The 14,422-nt window shown below is 42.1% G+C and overlaps 1 protein-coding gene across 1 annotated transcript; it reads left to right on the top strand.

The window, feature by feature from the left end:
* The first annotated feature begins 8,972 nt into the window (after nt 1-8,972).
* Nucleotides 8,973-13,798, top strand: LOC121999596. Its single transcript, XM_042554258.1, has 3 exons — nt 8,973-9,041; nt 11,583-12,722; nt 13,415-13,798. Exons 1-3 carry the CDS (start codon nt 8,973-8,975, stop codon nt 13,796-13,798), a joined length of 1,593 nt encoding a protein of 530 aa, XP_042410192.1.
* Nucleotides 13,799-14,422: the final 624 nt, after the last annotated feature.

Raw genomic sequence — 14,422 nt, 5'->3', positions numbered from 1 at the left:
TCTTCTGTGTTTTCTTCGCTTTCTTCGCAGGTATAAATGAGGGCTACAGGACTTCGGTGAAAACTCTCGGTCCTGCTACTGCTTCTTCCTTCTGGAAGTTCTCTCCTGCCTGAAGCTTCTGCTTCTTCTGGTGCTCCGAGCTTTGCTGAGCTCAACCGCTGCTGAAGCTTCGCGTGAGCTTCCCCGACAGTGTTTTTCTTCGACTGGCTTGCTGTTGCATCTGTCCGTGAAGTTGCTACTTCATCCGGGACCCCAGTCGACGAGAAGGCGAGTTAGTGTTTGTACATTGTTCTTATCTTTCTACTTGTATTCCTTGTACTCTTTGTTTGCTGTTGCAAGTTATTGTGGCGAGGTTTCTCCACCCACAAGGAGTATATTGTATTAGCCGGTTCTCCGGGGACTCATCCACCGACGGATTGACCGGACTCGTCCACCTTACGGACACGCCGAGGAGTAGGAGCCCTAATCTCCGAACCTCGTTACATCCTCGTGTTAAGGTTTGGTTTTCTTCTCTTTCGTTTCTTTGTATTTTCCGCTGCGACTAACCTAATTGTAGGAAGAAACGAGAGCGATTTGGGGCGGCTATTCACACCCCCCTCTCTAGCCGTACGAAGGATCCTAACAAGTGGTATCAGAGCGAGGCCGCTCTTCGACGGATCAACACCCGGGGGAGCACGGGCTAGAGATGGATCTCTATGGAGAAGACATCACCATTCAACCCTTCTACGAGTCTCACGACAACTTCACATATTGGAAGGTAAGGATGATGTATTTTCTTAGAACTAATATGTTAAATTGGTTTTGTGTACAAGAAGGGTTTTCCCCTCCGATGGATGAGGAAGGAAAACCTATCAAGAAGAAGGAGTGGACGAAAGAGCAAATCCGACAATCCGAAATCAATGACGAGGTAACAAAAATTATTGAATTTGCTTTACCTAATAATGTTTTGTGCAAGATAGATAGGTACAACAATGCCAAGGAGTTGTGGAACAACTTGGACAAACTCCATGAGGAGAGCTCCACTTCAAGCCATGAAGAGGAGCCTAGTGAGTCAAGTAGCTCACATCATGGAAGAAGCGAATTGGGAGTTGAGGGCTACTCAACATCCAAGGAAGAAGAGGAGGAGAGTTCTTCTTCAAGTTCGAAGCAAGAAGAAGAAGCTTCTACCTCCGGGAGGGATGAAGAAGAGAGCTCGCATCCACCCTCAACCCTAGGTAACTCAAGCAATTTAAGTTCAATTAAATTACATATTATGTGCTTTGAGTGTAGGGAACATGGACATTACAAGAGTAAGTGTCCAAAGAGGGTAAGAAAGACTCCACCGGCGCCAAAGGTCAAGGAAGCCGGAGTCCCGAAACGCAAGGGCAAGGAGCACATCGTGTGCTTTCAATGCAAGCAACGGGGACACTATCGGAGTCAATGTCCAAGGGGGAGGCAACCTCACAAGGGCAAGAGACCGGGCACATCGATAGGGGGAGCTAAGGCAAACCCTAAGGTAACATTTAAGTCTCATTCTTGCAATTCAAATAGAACACATGCTAGTAGTTTTATTGCAATTGTCAAGAATGATAAGCATGATAATCTTAGGAATCGATATATGTGCTTAGGTGCCAAGCATGTTAGTCTAGGTAAGGATAACACTAGAAATACCAACCCTAGGATTAACGCTTCTAAAGTTAAGGAAAACCTAGGTAGAAATCCCAAGAAGACTAGACATATGCCTAGGAATACCTCAAGGAAGAGTGATAAATCAAAAATTGAGGTATTAGAAACGGAGAATCAAGTCTTGAGGTCAAGGCTTGATACCCTAGAAAAGGCCCTTAAAAATTTAGAGAAGTCAACTCTAGGGCCTAAGGGTCAAATGTTCAAGGACAAGAAAGGTTTGGGTCACAAACCTAAGTCCCAAGTGGTCAAGCCCACTTATCATAGTGTTCCATTCGATTATGGAACAAAACCTAGGGCTAGGAAGACCACCACCAAGGTCACAAGGGAAGTCACCCCTATAGTTGACCTTGATGAGACCCAAATGACCAAGGCTTTAAAGCCTAAGAGGGTCATTAGGAGGGTTGCTAGGGAAGTTATCCCTAGTGAATTTTTAGTGAACCCAATGAGCTCAAATAGGTATTGGGTTCCTAGGAGCATCTTCTCTATCCCATAGATGGGTTAGAGAGTGTCAACTCCAATTAGAAGGGTAGTTAACCCAACTTTGAGGAAATTGACACTCAAGGAGCATTTTCAAGGTTTTTGGAAACCTTTGAAAATGAAATGGAATAATCTTTATCATTCACTCCTTGGAAGAGTAAAGTGTGCCAAAGTGAGAATATATTAATCTCACTTTAAGTTGACACAATTTTGAAAAACCTAGAGAAATATCAAATTGGGATTTTGATATTCTCTTAGGTAATCAAGGCAATCCGGGCCTTAAATTAGAAGTGCTACTCTTGTAGAATTTTAAATGGTATAAATCAAACAAGAGATCAAGAAATGCCAATTTGGGTTTTGACATTTTCTTGGAGCACTTTGGGCAATCTAGGATTAGGACTTAAGTTAGCTAAGTGATTAAGGATACTTAGATAGGGAATTTAGGTATTTTATTTGTGCTAACTTGCCATGATTGGTTGCCATATGCCATGCCATGACATCATATTTATTTTATTATCATTTGAAATGTCATGATAATGCTTAGGTTATCTATATGTCATGTGTTAGTTTAGTTTCAAACTTTATGCCATGACATCATGACATTGGCACATGTTTTCATTTATGTTATTAATTTATGCCATGTCATCATCTCTTGCATTAATAATCAATGAAATTGATTTAAGGATGAAAAACACATTTTGATATTAAGATCAAATTTGTGTTTAGAAAATGCATGAGACCTTAGTCTAAGATACCTAAACCCATATCTCACATCAAATTGACTTGAATGTGATTTGATACACCTTAGATGTGTGTGAGATATTAGGATCATGAGTTAGGATCAAGGTGCATAGGTTTTGTACCTAGATGAGCCTAATTCAAGAAAATAGGGATCATAGGGAAAGCTTGTGTACAAGTCATGTACATTTAGCCCTAAGATTATGGTCCTAAATTCAAATGGTTTTAAAAGCATTTTAAAATTGATTTGAAAAACCTTGATGAAGCTTTCCTAGTGATAGCATTCTTCATTGAGCAAGATGATACAAAGATGACTTAACTTTGAACTATTTCAAAGTTTTCGAATTTTGTATCAAGATTTGAAAATGGAAACTATTTTCATAGAAAACTATTTTTCCATGATAATGTATGTTATGAGGAATGTATCCTCAAAATTTCACAATTTTTCGAATTTTCTAGAATTTATTGAATTTCGGGAGAAGAAAAATCAGAAATCCCTGTGATCAGTGTCTGGATCGGTCGCTGGACCGATCCAGGGAGGGCTGGATCGGTCACTGGACCGATCCAGAGTGCTGTGGATCGGTCTGGTGACCGATCCAGTGAGGTCTGATAGCGTGCCAATGTGCTGAAATTCGACTGCATGTCTGAAATTTCGGCTGACAGTTGGTTTTTAGATTTATAAAGGTTTGAAACTCTTGTCTTGTTGGTGCAATGGTCAAGGGGGAGTTGGCTTTTAGGGGGAGTTTTTACTCCTTGAGGATTAGTGATATGGGATTATCATTAAGTGGATTGTTGAACTTAGTATCAAAGGGAAAATAAGAGTTTCAATGAAAGGTATGGGACTTTCATTAGGAAGAAACTCTTGACCTTGATACCCTCCTTTTTCTTTTTGATGTGTGTCAAAAAGGGGAGAGTGTTCATTGGAGAATTATTAGAGAACCCAAGTTAGGTTATCGGTTTAACCTAAGCTAGGGAAAGAATGTCAAGGAATGTTCGAGGAAGAACATTGGAATACCTTTTGATGTGTGTCAAAAAGGGGGAGAATTATTGGAGAACCCAAGTTAGGTTATCGGGTTAACCTAAGGGGAAAATGTCCAGAGAATGTTCAAGGAAAGAACATTGGACATTGGAAGATGGTTGGAAAACCTAAGTTAGGTTATCGGGTTAACCTAACTTGATTATGATTTTGTCAAACATCAAAAAGGGGGAGATTGTTGGTGCAACCTTAGGTCAAGGTTGACCCGACTCGAGTTGACTTGACTCGAGTTGTATTTTGATGTTTGACTTGGGAAGATTGTTGATGCAACTTTAGGTCAAGATTGACCTAGTTGAGTTGCATGTTGATGTTTGACTCTTGTGAGAGAGTTCTATTCTTGTTATGGGACAAGAATAGATGGTTGGGAGATTATTGGTGCAACCCTAGGTCAAGGTTGACCTGGTTGACTGAAAAGTCCAAGTATGGAGACTTGGCAACGGAAAAGTCCAAGCAGGAGCTTGGCGCGCGAAAAGTCCAAGTATGGAGACTTGGACGGAAAGTCCAAGCACGGAGACTTGGCACGGGAAAAGTCCAAGTAGTTGGCACACGGAAAGTCCAAGTATGGAGACTTGGCACGGGAAAGTCCAAACAGGAGTTTGGCACGGAGAAAGTCCCGTGAGTGAAGCCAGCAATGGAAAGTCCCGGTGAGTGAAGCCAGGTTGAAGAACTGTGAGTGAAGCAGAGGAAAGACTTAGTGAGTGAAGCTAGGCGGTGGAAATCACGTGAGGAAGGTGAAAATCCTAGTGAGTGAAGCTAGGTGAAAGGGAAAGTCCCGGTGAGTGAAGCTGGTGAAAGTCCCGTGAGTGAAGCCGGGGAAAGTCCTAACGGGATGTTAGGCAGGTATCTGGTGAGTGAAGCCGGTGAAAGTCCCGTAAGTGAAGCTGCAGGGAAAATCCAGATGGATCGGGATGATCGGACATCCGGTGTTGAGGAAAGTCCAAGTAGGTCAAAGGATTGACCGGACACTTGGCGGGGAGTTCTAGCAGGTCAAGGAGTGACCGGATGCTAGGATGAAGTACCAATAGGTCAAGGTTGACCGGATATTGGTTTGAAGTCTTGGGACTTGGTTTGGGCCAAACCCAAGCTCCGGATCGGTCACCGGACCGATCTGATACTCAGGCGTCTGATCAGCAAGCGAACAGAGGCAAAGAGAGGCAGGCTGATCGGTCCACATTCGATGTCCGTCCCTGATCGGTCCGGGGACCGATCGAGACAATGTCGCTGAAAAGCAAGGTTGGGATGCATGGACCGATCCAGGTTCGATCGGTCCACGCACCGATCGAACCCGCATGTAAGGTGGGCAGTGAAGAAAGCTGATCGGTCCGGGACCGATCGAATAGGTCCTGATCGGTCCCGATCGATTCACTAGCCGCCGCGCCGCAACGCCAGATTTCTTCCGTGTTTTCTTCGCTTTCGCAGTATAAATGAGGGCTACAGGACTTGGTGAAAACTCTCGGTCCGCACGCTTCTTCCTTCGGAAGTTCTCTCTGCTCAAGCTTCGCTTCGGTGCTCGAGCTTTCTGAGCTCAACCTGAAGCTTCGCGTGAGCTTCCCGTCGTTTTGTTGAGTTGCTTGTTGCATCTGTCCGTGAAGTTGCTACTTCATCCGGGACCCCAGTCGACGAGAAGGCGAGTTAGTGTTTGTACATTGTTCTTATCTTTCTACTTGTATTCCTTGTACTCTTTGTTTGCTGTTGCAAACGTTTGTGGCGAGGTTTCTCCACCCACAAGGAGTATATTGTATTAGCCGGTTCTCCGGGGACTCATCCACCGACGGATTGACCGGACTCGTCCACCTTACGGACACGCCGAGGAGTAGGAGCCCTAATCTCCGAACCTCGTTACATCCTCGTGTTAAGGTTTGGTTTTCTTCTCTTTCGTTTCTTTGTATTTTCCGCTGCGACTAACCTAATTGTAGGAAGAAACGAGAGCGATTTGGGGCGGCTATTCACACCCCCCTCTCTAGCCGTACGAAGGATCCTAACAATGGCATCTTAGGTCGTACTCTGGAGCTCTCTAATAAGTTCCATATACCATCAGCATCGCCTCAAGTTGCTGATCCAATCTCTGAAGCTTCACCAGTTGAATATAATACAAGTCAATCATCAAAATCACCATGTCAGTCAACTTCTTCGTTGCCATCAACAAGTGATTTAGATGATAATCCTCCTCATCACATACTTCCCTTAAGTGACATATATGCATGATGTCCACCGATGACAACTCGACATCCCCTTCCACGAGCTCTAGTGGTCTCTTCAAAATCTATTGAAACAACTTGTTTCACGTAAGGGAGAAAGGATCCAAATTGGCGTAGTGCAATGACTACAAAATTTGATGCACTTCTTCATAATGGAATATGGAGCCTAGTTCTACACACTCCCTCCATAAATGTTGTAGGCTCTAAATGGGTATTCCATCTTAAGCATCAAGCTGATAGTTCTCTTGAAAGGTACAAAACTTGACTTGTAGACAAAGGATTTATTCGATAATCAAGTACTAACTTCAATGACACTTTTAGCCCAGTCATCAAAATTACATTTGTCAGACTATTATTATCAATAGTTGTTAGTTCTAATTGGCATGTATGATAATTAGACATTTCAAATGTATTTCCCCATGGTCATCTTGAGGAAATTGTATTTATGGAGCAACCACCTGGGTTCATTCATCCATAATATCCATCTCATGTTTGCCAACTCAAGAAATTCGTGTATGGTCTTCGACAAACTCCTCTGATATGGGTTAGGTTTAGTAGGTCCCCGGTGGGAAGGAGAAAGGAGATAACATAGTTAAGCAAGCGCCAATATCGGTCAGGATATACCTTGAGAAGGATAGGCGAATATCGACCGAGATATACCTTGAGAAAGATAGGCCAATATCGGCCGGGATTTACCTTGAGAAGGATAGGCCAATATCGGCCCGGATAATGCTTTAAGGAAAGATAGTCCAAATCATTCGAGATAATATCTTAAGAAGAATAGACTGAATTGTCTAGGATAATACTTTGAGAAGGATATGCCAATATCGGGTGGGATATACCTTGAGAAGAATAGACCAATATCGACCGGGATTTACCTTGAGAAGGATAAACCAATATCGGCCGGGATATTGCCTTAAGGAAAGATAGTCCAAATCATTCGGGATAATATCTTAAGAAGGATAGACTGAATTGTCTAGATAATACCTTGAGAAGAATAGGCCAATATCTACCGGTATATTCCTTGAGAAGGATAGGCCAATATCGGTCGGAATATACCTTGAGAAGGATAGGCCAATATTGGCCGGGTTTACACGCTTAAGATAGATAAACCAAGATTGTCTAAGTTAGCACATCTGGATATAGATTAGTATCAGGCGGTTGTATATGATTGCCCGGGTATGTAAAGGAACAAGACCCTACAAATTTATAGTATATTATCGGACGATTAGGACATATGTTGAACAATAGTAATAGCTCATCCGGACATAACTTAGGATCAATACCGTCTGATATAAATCATAATATAATATCGAGTTGTCTATAACATAGTAAAAACAAGGTAAGCAAGCACGGGCGATAAGTATACCTCAATGTAACTTATAAGACAGGGCAAGAACAAATATTTCGACAATATGCATAAATAGCTTATGAAAATATCTGCCACATGTGATTGTATAACTGGTTGACTAATTTGGCGGGAAGAATGTTTCTAGACTCTTTTGCAGGTACTAGGCGACAAAGAAGGTACATCTGGGGTACAAAAAAGATTCCTTAAAAGCTATTCTCTGCAAGTACATGACTTACGTCATCTCATAACAAACTCTAACAAACCGGGGTCCACTTCACAACTACGGAGGTGAGATGAAGTGGTATAAAAAGGAGAATCCTCTCCGTTGGCCAGGTATGTTCATGCTCTCACACACACAACTCATCTATTCATCCATTGCTATTGTTCATCTTTTTCTTTCCTTTCAACACTAAAAGAGATCACTAACTTGAGCGTCGGAGAGCTTAGCCAGGGATTCCCACCCTGGTCTTAGGCCACTGACGATAGTGTTGGTTGGTCTCTTGTGCGCAGGAAGTTGTGGAAGCTCCAAATCTGGGTATTCTTCAACGGATTTTCCCTTTCCTCCTTGGATCTTCAGACAAGGAGGCGTTCTGTGACTTTATTCTTCTAGATCCGCTTTGGTTTTCTCAGATCGGAGGTCCCCAGGTATTTTCCTTCATCAACAGTGAGTTCTCTCCCCAACTTTCCATTTTGTCAAGTTTCTCAGACAGGATCATCCTCATACATTGTTTTATCGATTATCTAATTGGTTATAAGCTTAAGGATTTTATGGATTAAAGATTAACTCATCTCTATTCCACAAATATAATGATGGATCTATAATATTTTTTCTTATTTATGTGGATGACATCCTAATAATTGGCAATGATCACAAGGATATCATAGCTTTATTAAGTTTTCTCAATCAAGAATTTCCTACTTGAGATTTGGGAATTTCTCTTTTTTTTTCTGGTATTGAACTGATTCACATGAGGAAGGCTATCTTATTTCTCAGAGAAAATACATTACTACACTTTTCCAAAGAGTTAAAATGGATGGAGCACATCCGGTCTCTACACCAATTGCTATAAACAATCTTACAACTTCATCCTCTCTTACTATGTCTGATTCACAGATTTATTAAAGCATTGTTGGAGCCTTACAATATGTCACAGTTGGATCGATACACACGTGAGAAGGGGGGGGTGAATCACATGGTTTTCAAAAACTTATTTTCTCTTTTTTTAAAATCATGAGTGTGAATGCAGCGGAAAGTAACTAAGAAATTGAAAACAAAAACCATGAGAAAACACAGTTGATTTGCTTGGTTCGGAGCCTTCGGCGACTCCTATTCTAATACCCAGGTCCCGCCGACCTACCGATAGGTAATCTACTAAAAATCTCTTCTAGTACCTCCGGAAGAGGGAATCGAGTACAAAAAAGATTAGAACAAGTGCAACACATTGCACTTATCCTTTTGTAGAACTTAAGTACACAAACAAAATTCGTTATTGACACTTAAGGATCGATGTGGGAGCGTTCGTGTGTCATTTTCAGTCTACTGACCACGATTGGAAGTCCTCGAAACAGTCGTCGGGTACAGTACCTTTGCAGCAGAGTTGTAGTAGAAGCCTGAGCAGTTGAAAGCTCAAATGGATGCATAATAGCTCGTATGTCAGTGTTCTGTCAAAGCCTTCTCGAGACTGCCTTATATAAGGCATGGAAGGTGCCTTCCATAGCTGTTGAAGGCACCTTCAACTTAAAAATTTTGATCTTGACCATCCCAACACTTATCCTTGGTGAAGTCAAAATTTCATCCTACGGAAGGTGCCTTCCAAAGCCATGGAAGACACCTTCTATGAATAGTACAAAGGAGCATTCATTGCTTGAAGTCTCTTTCGGACACTGTTCATCCGAAGATAAATTTGCTCCTTTTATCCTGTAAAACAATGTTAGTCCAAATAACCTACAAAACAAGTATTAGGACAATAATAATAAGTAGTAATTAGTTTCTGTCCTCCCAGGACCAGAAACTAGTTAAAGTTTCAGATTAGGTATCCAAAATGGACCTAATCTGGACTGACACCTATTGTCCCCTCAACCGGGACGCGTCCTCATAAGGTCACTCTCCTCGAGTGACTTACCTTAACTTACCACTTTGCCAGTTGTTCGGTTCACAGACCCAACTGGACTTCGCGCTAGATATCCGATTAGCCTGTTGACCTATCTAGACTCCCTCAAACCTATTAACTCCTGCACACTAGGTTAGTACAATAGATAAAATAGTAACGTAAAACAGTGTCAACATATTTCAAGATTCACTGGTTCAGTCAAGATTCGCTGGTCCGGTCGACCGGAAACCAGTCGGTCACACATTACCTTTACCTCCCTAAGGTTGCCTAGCTTCACTCATTAGGACTTCCATTGTTTGGTTTCACTCACTAGGACTTCCTCCACCTTCCTCCACCTAACTTCACTCATTAGGGCCCGACTTCACTCACTAAGAATTCCACCACTTAGCTTCACTCATTAGGGTCCGACTTCACTCACCAGCACTTCCACCACCTAGTTTCACTCACTAGGGTCCGACTTCACTCACCAGGACTTCCACCACCTAGCTTCACTCATTAGGGCCTGACTTCACTCACTAGGACTTTCACTTACCTAACCTTTAGTTAGGACTTCTCACTTGCCTATCCTTCGGTTAGGACCTACCCTTGCTAGTCATCTAGTCTTGACTAGACTACTCTCTTCCAAATATCAAGTCATGTTTGGATTATCCCTTGGTCAACTGACCTGATTTAGGTGCATTGTCAAACATCGAAACTCTAGACGTCAATTGCACCAACAGTCACTACCACATGCCCTGATATTACATTTGCAGTAAATCATGCTTGTCAATTCATGCATGCTCCAACTGAACAAAATTAGGATAATATAAAAACAATACTTCACTATCTTAAAGGTACTATTCTACATGGTTTTCTTTTATATCGTCAATTGTCTCGAGATTTACATGCTCATAGTGATGCAGATTGGGCAAGTTCTCTTGAAGATAGACACTCTACTAGTGGATATGCATTATTTATTGGACGGAATCTTATTTTATGGAATTCGAAAAAGCAACCTCTGGTATCTCATTCAAACATTGAGACAAAATATAAAACTATAATAAATACAACGTTTGAAATTATTTGACTTCAATCACTTCTCTCTGAAATTCATCTTGCATCAAATATTGCACCAAAAATTTGGTATGATAATATTGGAGCAATATATCACACAGCAAATCTAATCTTTCATGCTTGTACAAAATATATGAAAATTAATTTTTATTTTGTTCGAGAGTGTATGATGACTCAATAATTATTGGTCTCTTATATTTCTATAGAGGGTCAACTTACTGATATCTTTACTAATCATTATCCAAACAATGTTTTAACAAGTTAGCAAACAAACTCAATACAGAGATCTTCCGTTGAATTTATTAAGATATAAAAGAGAATTATTTAATAAATCAAATCAAAATTAGGATACAGTAAGTATTAGAATAAATCAAATAACTTGTTTGTTTTTATTACAATTGACCAAATATGTAATATCTGTTTTATAATACCTCGGTTCTGAGATTCTGGTTAAGTATGACTTAAAAGATTAGATGATACTATCTATATCATCAAGGTGCATCTTTCTTTTCGAAAGCCCAAACATAAGAACTTCAAAGTTAAGCGTGCTTGACTTGGAGTAATATGAGGATGGGTGACTTCCTGGGAAGTTTTCCAAGGTGGCAACGGGGCCGGGGGGTTACAGATGGTATCAGAGTGACCTTGCGACCGTGAATGCGCCTATGGCAGGAGCACCAAGGGCACCACCTATCGAGGGAGATTAACTTCAAAGTTAAGCGTGCTTGACTTTAAGTAATCTGAGGATGAGTGACCTCCTGGAAGTTTTCTAGGGTGCGTGCGAGTTAGGTGTGGAGCTAGTCGTCAATCCGATGGGCAATTCTGGTGGTATTTTCGGTTCGGTCTGGATGAGGCCCGCGCAGGCCGGGGCGTTATATATTAATTAATCAATAAGTTTATTTTAACCGTCTCCACGTGCAAATCTCAGAATATTAAAATATTAATGGGTTATTCAGATTATACATGGGAGCAAATGGATCGGAGAAGAGTTCGATCGATCTTCCATTTACAACGCGCACCAGATCCATCTCCGTCCCTCTCTCTCGATATCGTGTGTGTTTTCATCACCGGCCATGAACACTGCCCATGAACACAATCTCAAGTTTTTCAATCTAATTCCTTTCTCAAGCAAGCGTTTCAAATACCTTTTTGTGATCACCTTCCTCTCCTTCCTCCTCCTCCTCTTCCAAATGGAATCCTTCAATCTCTTCTCGCTCCATTCGTTGCCCCTTCTGCAGAGGTCGACTCAACCATGCTGCCTCGCCCCGGAGGAGGAGCTCAACCTGACTCTCCCCATACTCCGCCAACTCGACACTTTCTTCCCGCTCAAGGACTTGAACTTCTCCGATCAGCCGACGTCGGCACGGACCTGGTTTATGAGCTCCTTCAACGACTCCTTCGACGACGACGGCGACAGCCAGTATCTCTACTTTCCGTCGATGACGTCGAACGGACGGTTGCTCTGCCTCTCGGCGCGCGATGTTTCCGACGGAACAAGGAACTCCTACGCCCTAGCATGGCCGGAGGCGCTTCCCGACGCCGCCGCTCTCTTCCCAGGCCTCACCTTCGTCTCCGACACCTTCTACGACTACGACAACCTGTGGCACGGCCTCTCTGCGCTCCTGCCGTTCGCGTCGTGGCACCAGCGCAAGCAATGCGTCGTGCCTGCGCGGTGGGTGCTGTTTCACCAGGGCGAGTTAAGGACGACAATGGGCAAGTGGGTTCGCACTCTCGCGGAGGCGGCTGTTGGGGAGGTGAGGATCGAGGACTTCGGCAGCGGCGGCGGCACAGGAGGGATGGCGTGCTTCGAAAAGGCGTTGGTGTTCCGGCACAACGAGGGCGCGATGAAGAAGCAGAGGCGGAGGGCGGTGTACGCAGGGATGCGGTGCAGGGCCAGAGCGCACTGCGGCGTCGTGGGAGATCGTCGGGAGGAGGATTCGACGGTGACGATTCGCTTGACGTTGCTGCTCCGGTTGGGTTCGAGGGCGTTCAAGAACGAGTCGGCGGTGATGGGAATCTTCGAGAGGGAGTGCGCTAAGGTGGAAGGTTGCAGGGTTCAGGTTGCATGGGGAAACAACATGACATTTTGTGATCAGGTACCGTATCATCGTTAATTTGTCTCATCGTTAATTATAATTCTAAAAGTATTTGAGAGTATAGGAAAAAGAGGCATAATTAAAGAAATAATATCTTGGCATAATTTGTTAATAGATACGTATTAATTTGCCAAATTAATAGTAATAAAATTTTACTTGTGTTCATATTCAAGCGTAACATGGTGAATTAGTTACCATTCTAGAGCGAAGACTTTAATGATTTTTTTAAAGAAGAAAAGTTACAAATAAGAATGTTTTAGAATAAACATGTGGAATAGTTTGTTGTTTTGAGTTTGCAGAACCACTAATAAAACTTAAGCCATATTTTTTAGGATGTTAAAGACTAATATGTCCAACGGTGACATGCACAGATTTAACATGATTATGTACTTTATCTTTTTTATTACTTTAGGTTACAACCGTCTTTGAAATGGCCTTGTACTATGTGTTTCCACCATGTTGATATAATTTGTCAATAGATTATAGTATTTTAGTATTTATATACATATTATATTGCCTTTCAATAATAATAATTCCTTATTAACTAAACTCTAATTAATAAAATTTTACTTGTTTTATTCTCTAATACTTCATATTGGATATATGATTCATACACTATCTTTGATATAATTTATAATTTTGTGATTGATTGATATGTAGCTATGATGCATAGTAGTAATTGTTAATTGCAGGTGAAGCTGATGAGGGAGACGGATGTGTTGGTGTCGCCTCATGGTGCTCAGCTGGCGAACTTGTTCCTGATGGAGGAGAAGAGCAGCATCATGGAGTTCTACCCCAAGGGGTGGAATAAGTTGGCCGGAGAAGGGCAGTATGTTTACCGGTGGATGGCGGATTGGGCAGGGATGCAGCACAAGGGATCATGGCAGGATCCGGAGGAGGTGGAGTGTGCAGATGCCGACCAGCTCAAGTGCTTCAGCTTGTACAAAGACGGAAAAATTGGGGTGGACGAAAAGTACTTCGCGCAATGGGGTGCAACAGTGCTCGAGGAGGCCAAGGAATTGAAGCTAACCAATGGCCGACTACACATTCCATCCACTCCTTGTCCATGTATGTAGGTATTAATCCAGAACGAGATGATGGAATTGTATTGCTAACTCTAAGAAGAAGATAAAAGGAGAATAGTTATGTGAAAGGACGACAGAATAAAAGCTAGCACAAAAGTTGAGTAATTATATTTATATAAGCTCATAGCTAGTAAATTAATCATCAAAATTAAGCCCAGCAGAGATTTTATTAGTACTGTAAAATTATGTGTAGAGCCACATAAGCTTTTGTAATTTTTTTCTTAATTTAGTCTGCAGGTTTGATGTCTGCAAGCTCGTTAATGTTAGGGTATTTAGAGCATCTTAAATCGAATATAGAATAACTTGTTTCACGTTAGATGGTGTTCTTCTGCACCCATTCGTTCGAGTTCCTCCTCTCTTTCCTCTACGGCTGAGGTTGAGGTGGGTCCTTCGATGTGCTCGCTATCCGCACCCTGTGAATCAAAACATATCAGTCGGGGCTGATGTTATCGGGGTGTGACCTCTCCAACAATTAACTCAGTGGTCGGTTGAGTAGGGAAGACTCGCCTGCATGCGCGAGAGAGCGTAAGATCTTGAAATAGAAAGATAGAGAAGATTAGCCTTCACGTGAGAGAAGAAAATTCTACTTTCATTTGCCTTCACCGAATCTTACAT

This window comes from Zingiber officinale, chromosome 1A (assembly GCF_018446385.1).
Source record: "Zingiber officinale cultivar Zhangliang chromosome 1A, Zo_v1.1, whole genome shotgun sequence".
Taxonomy (NCBI): Eukaryota; Viridiplantae; Streptophyta; class Magnoliopsida; order Zingiberales; family Zingiberaceae; genus Zingiber; species Zingiber officinale.
This window is presented reverse-complemented; position numbering and strand designations above follow the sequence as displayed.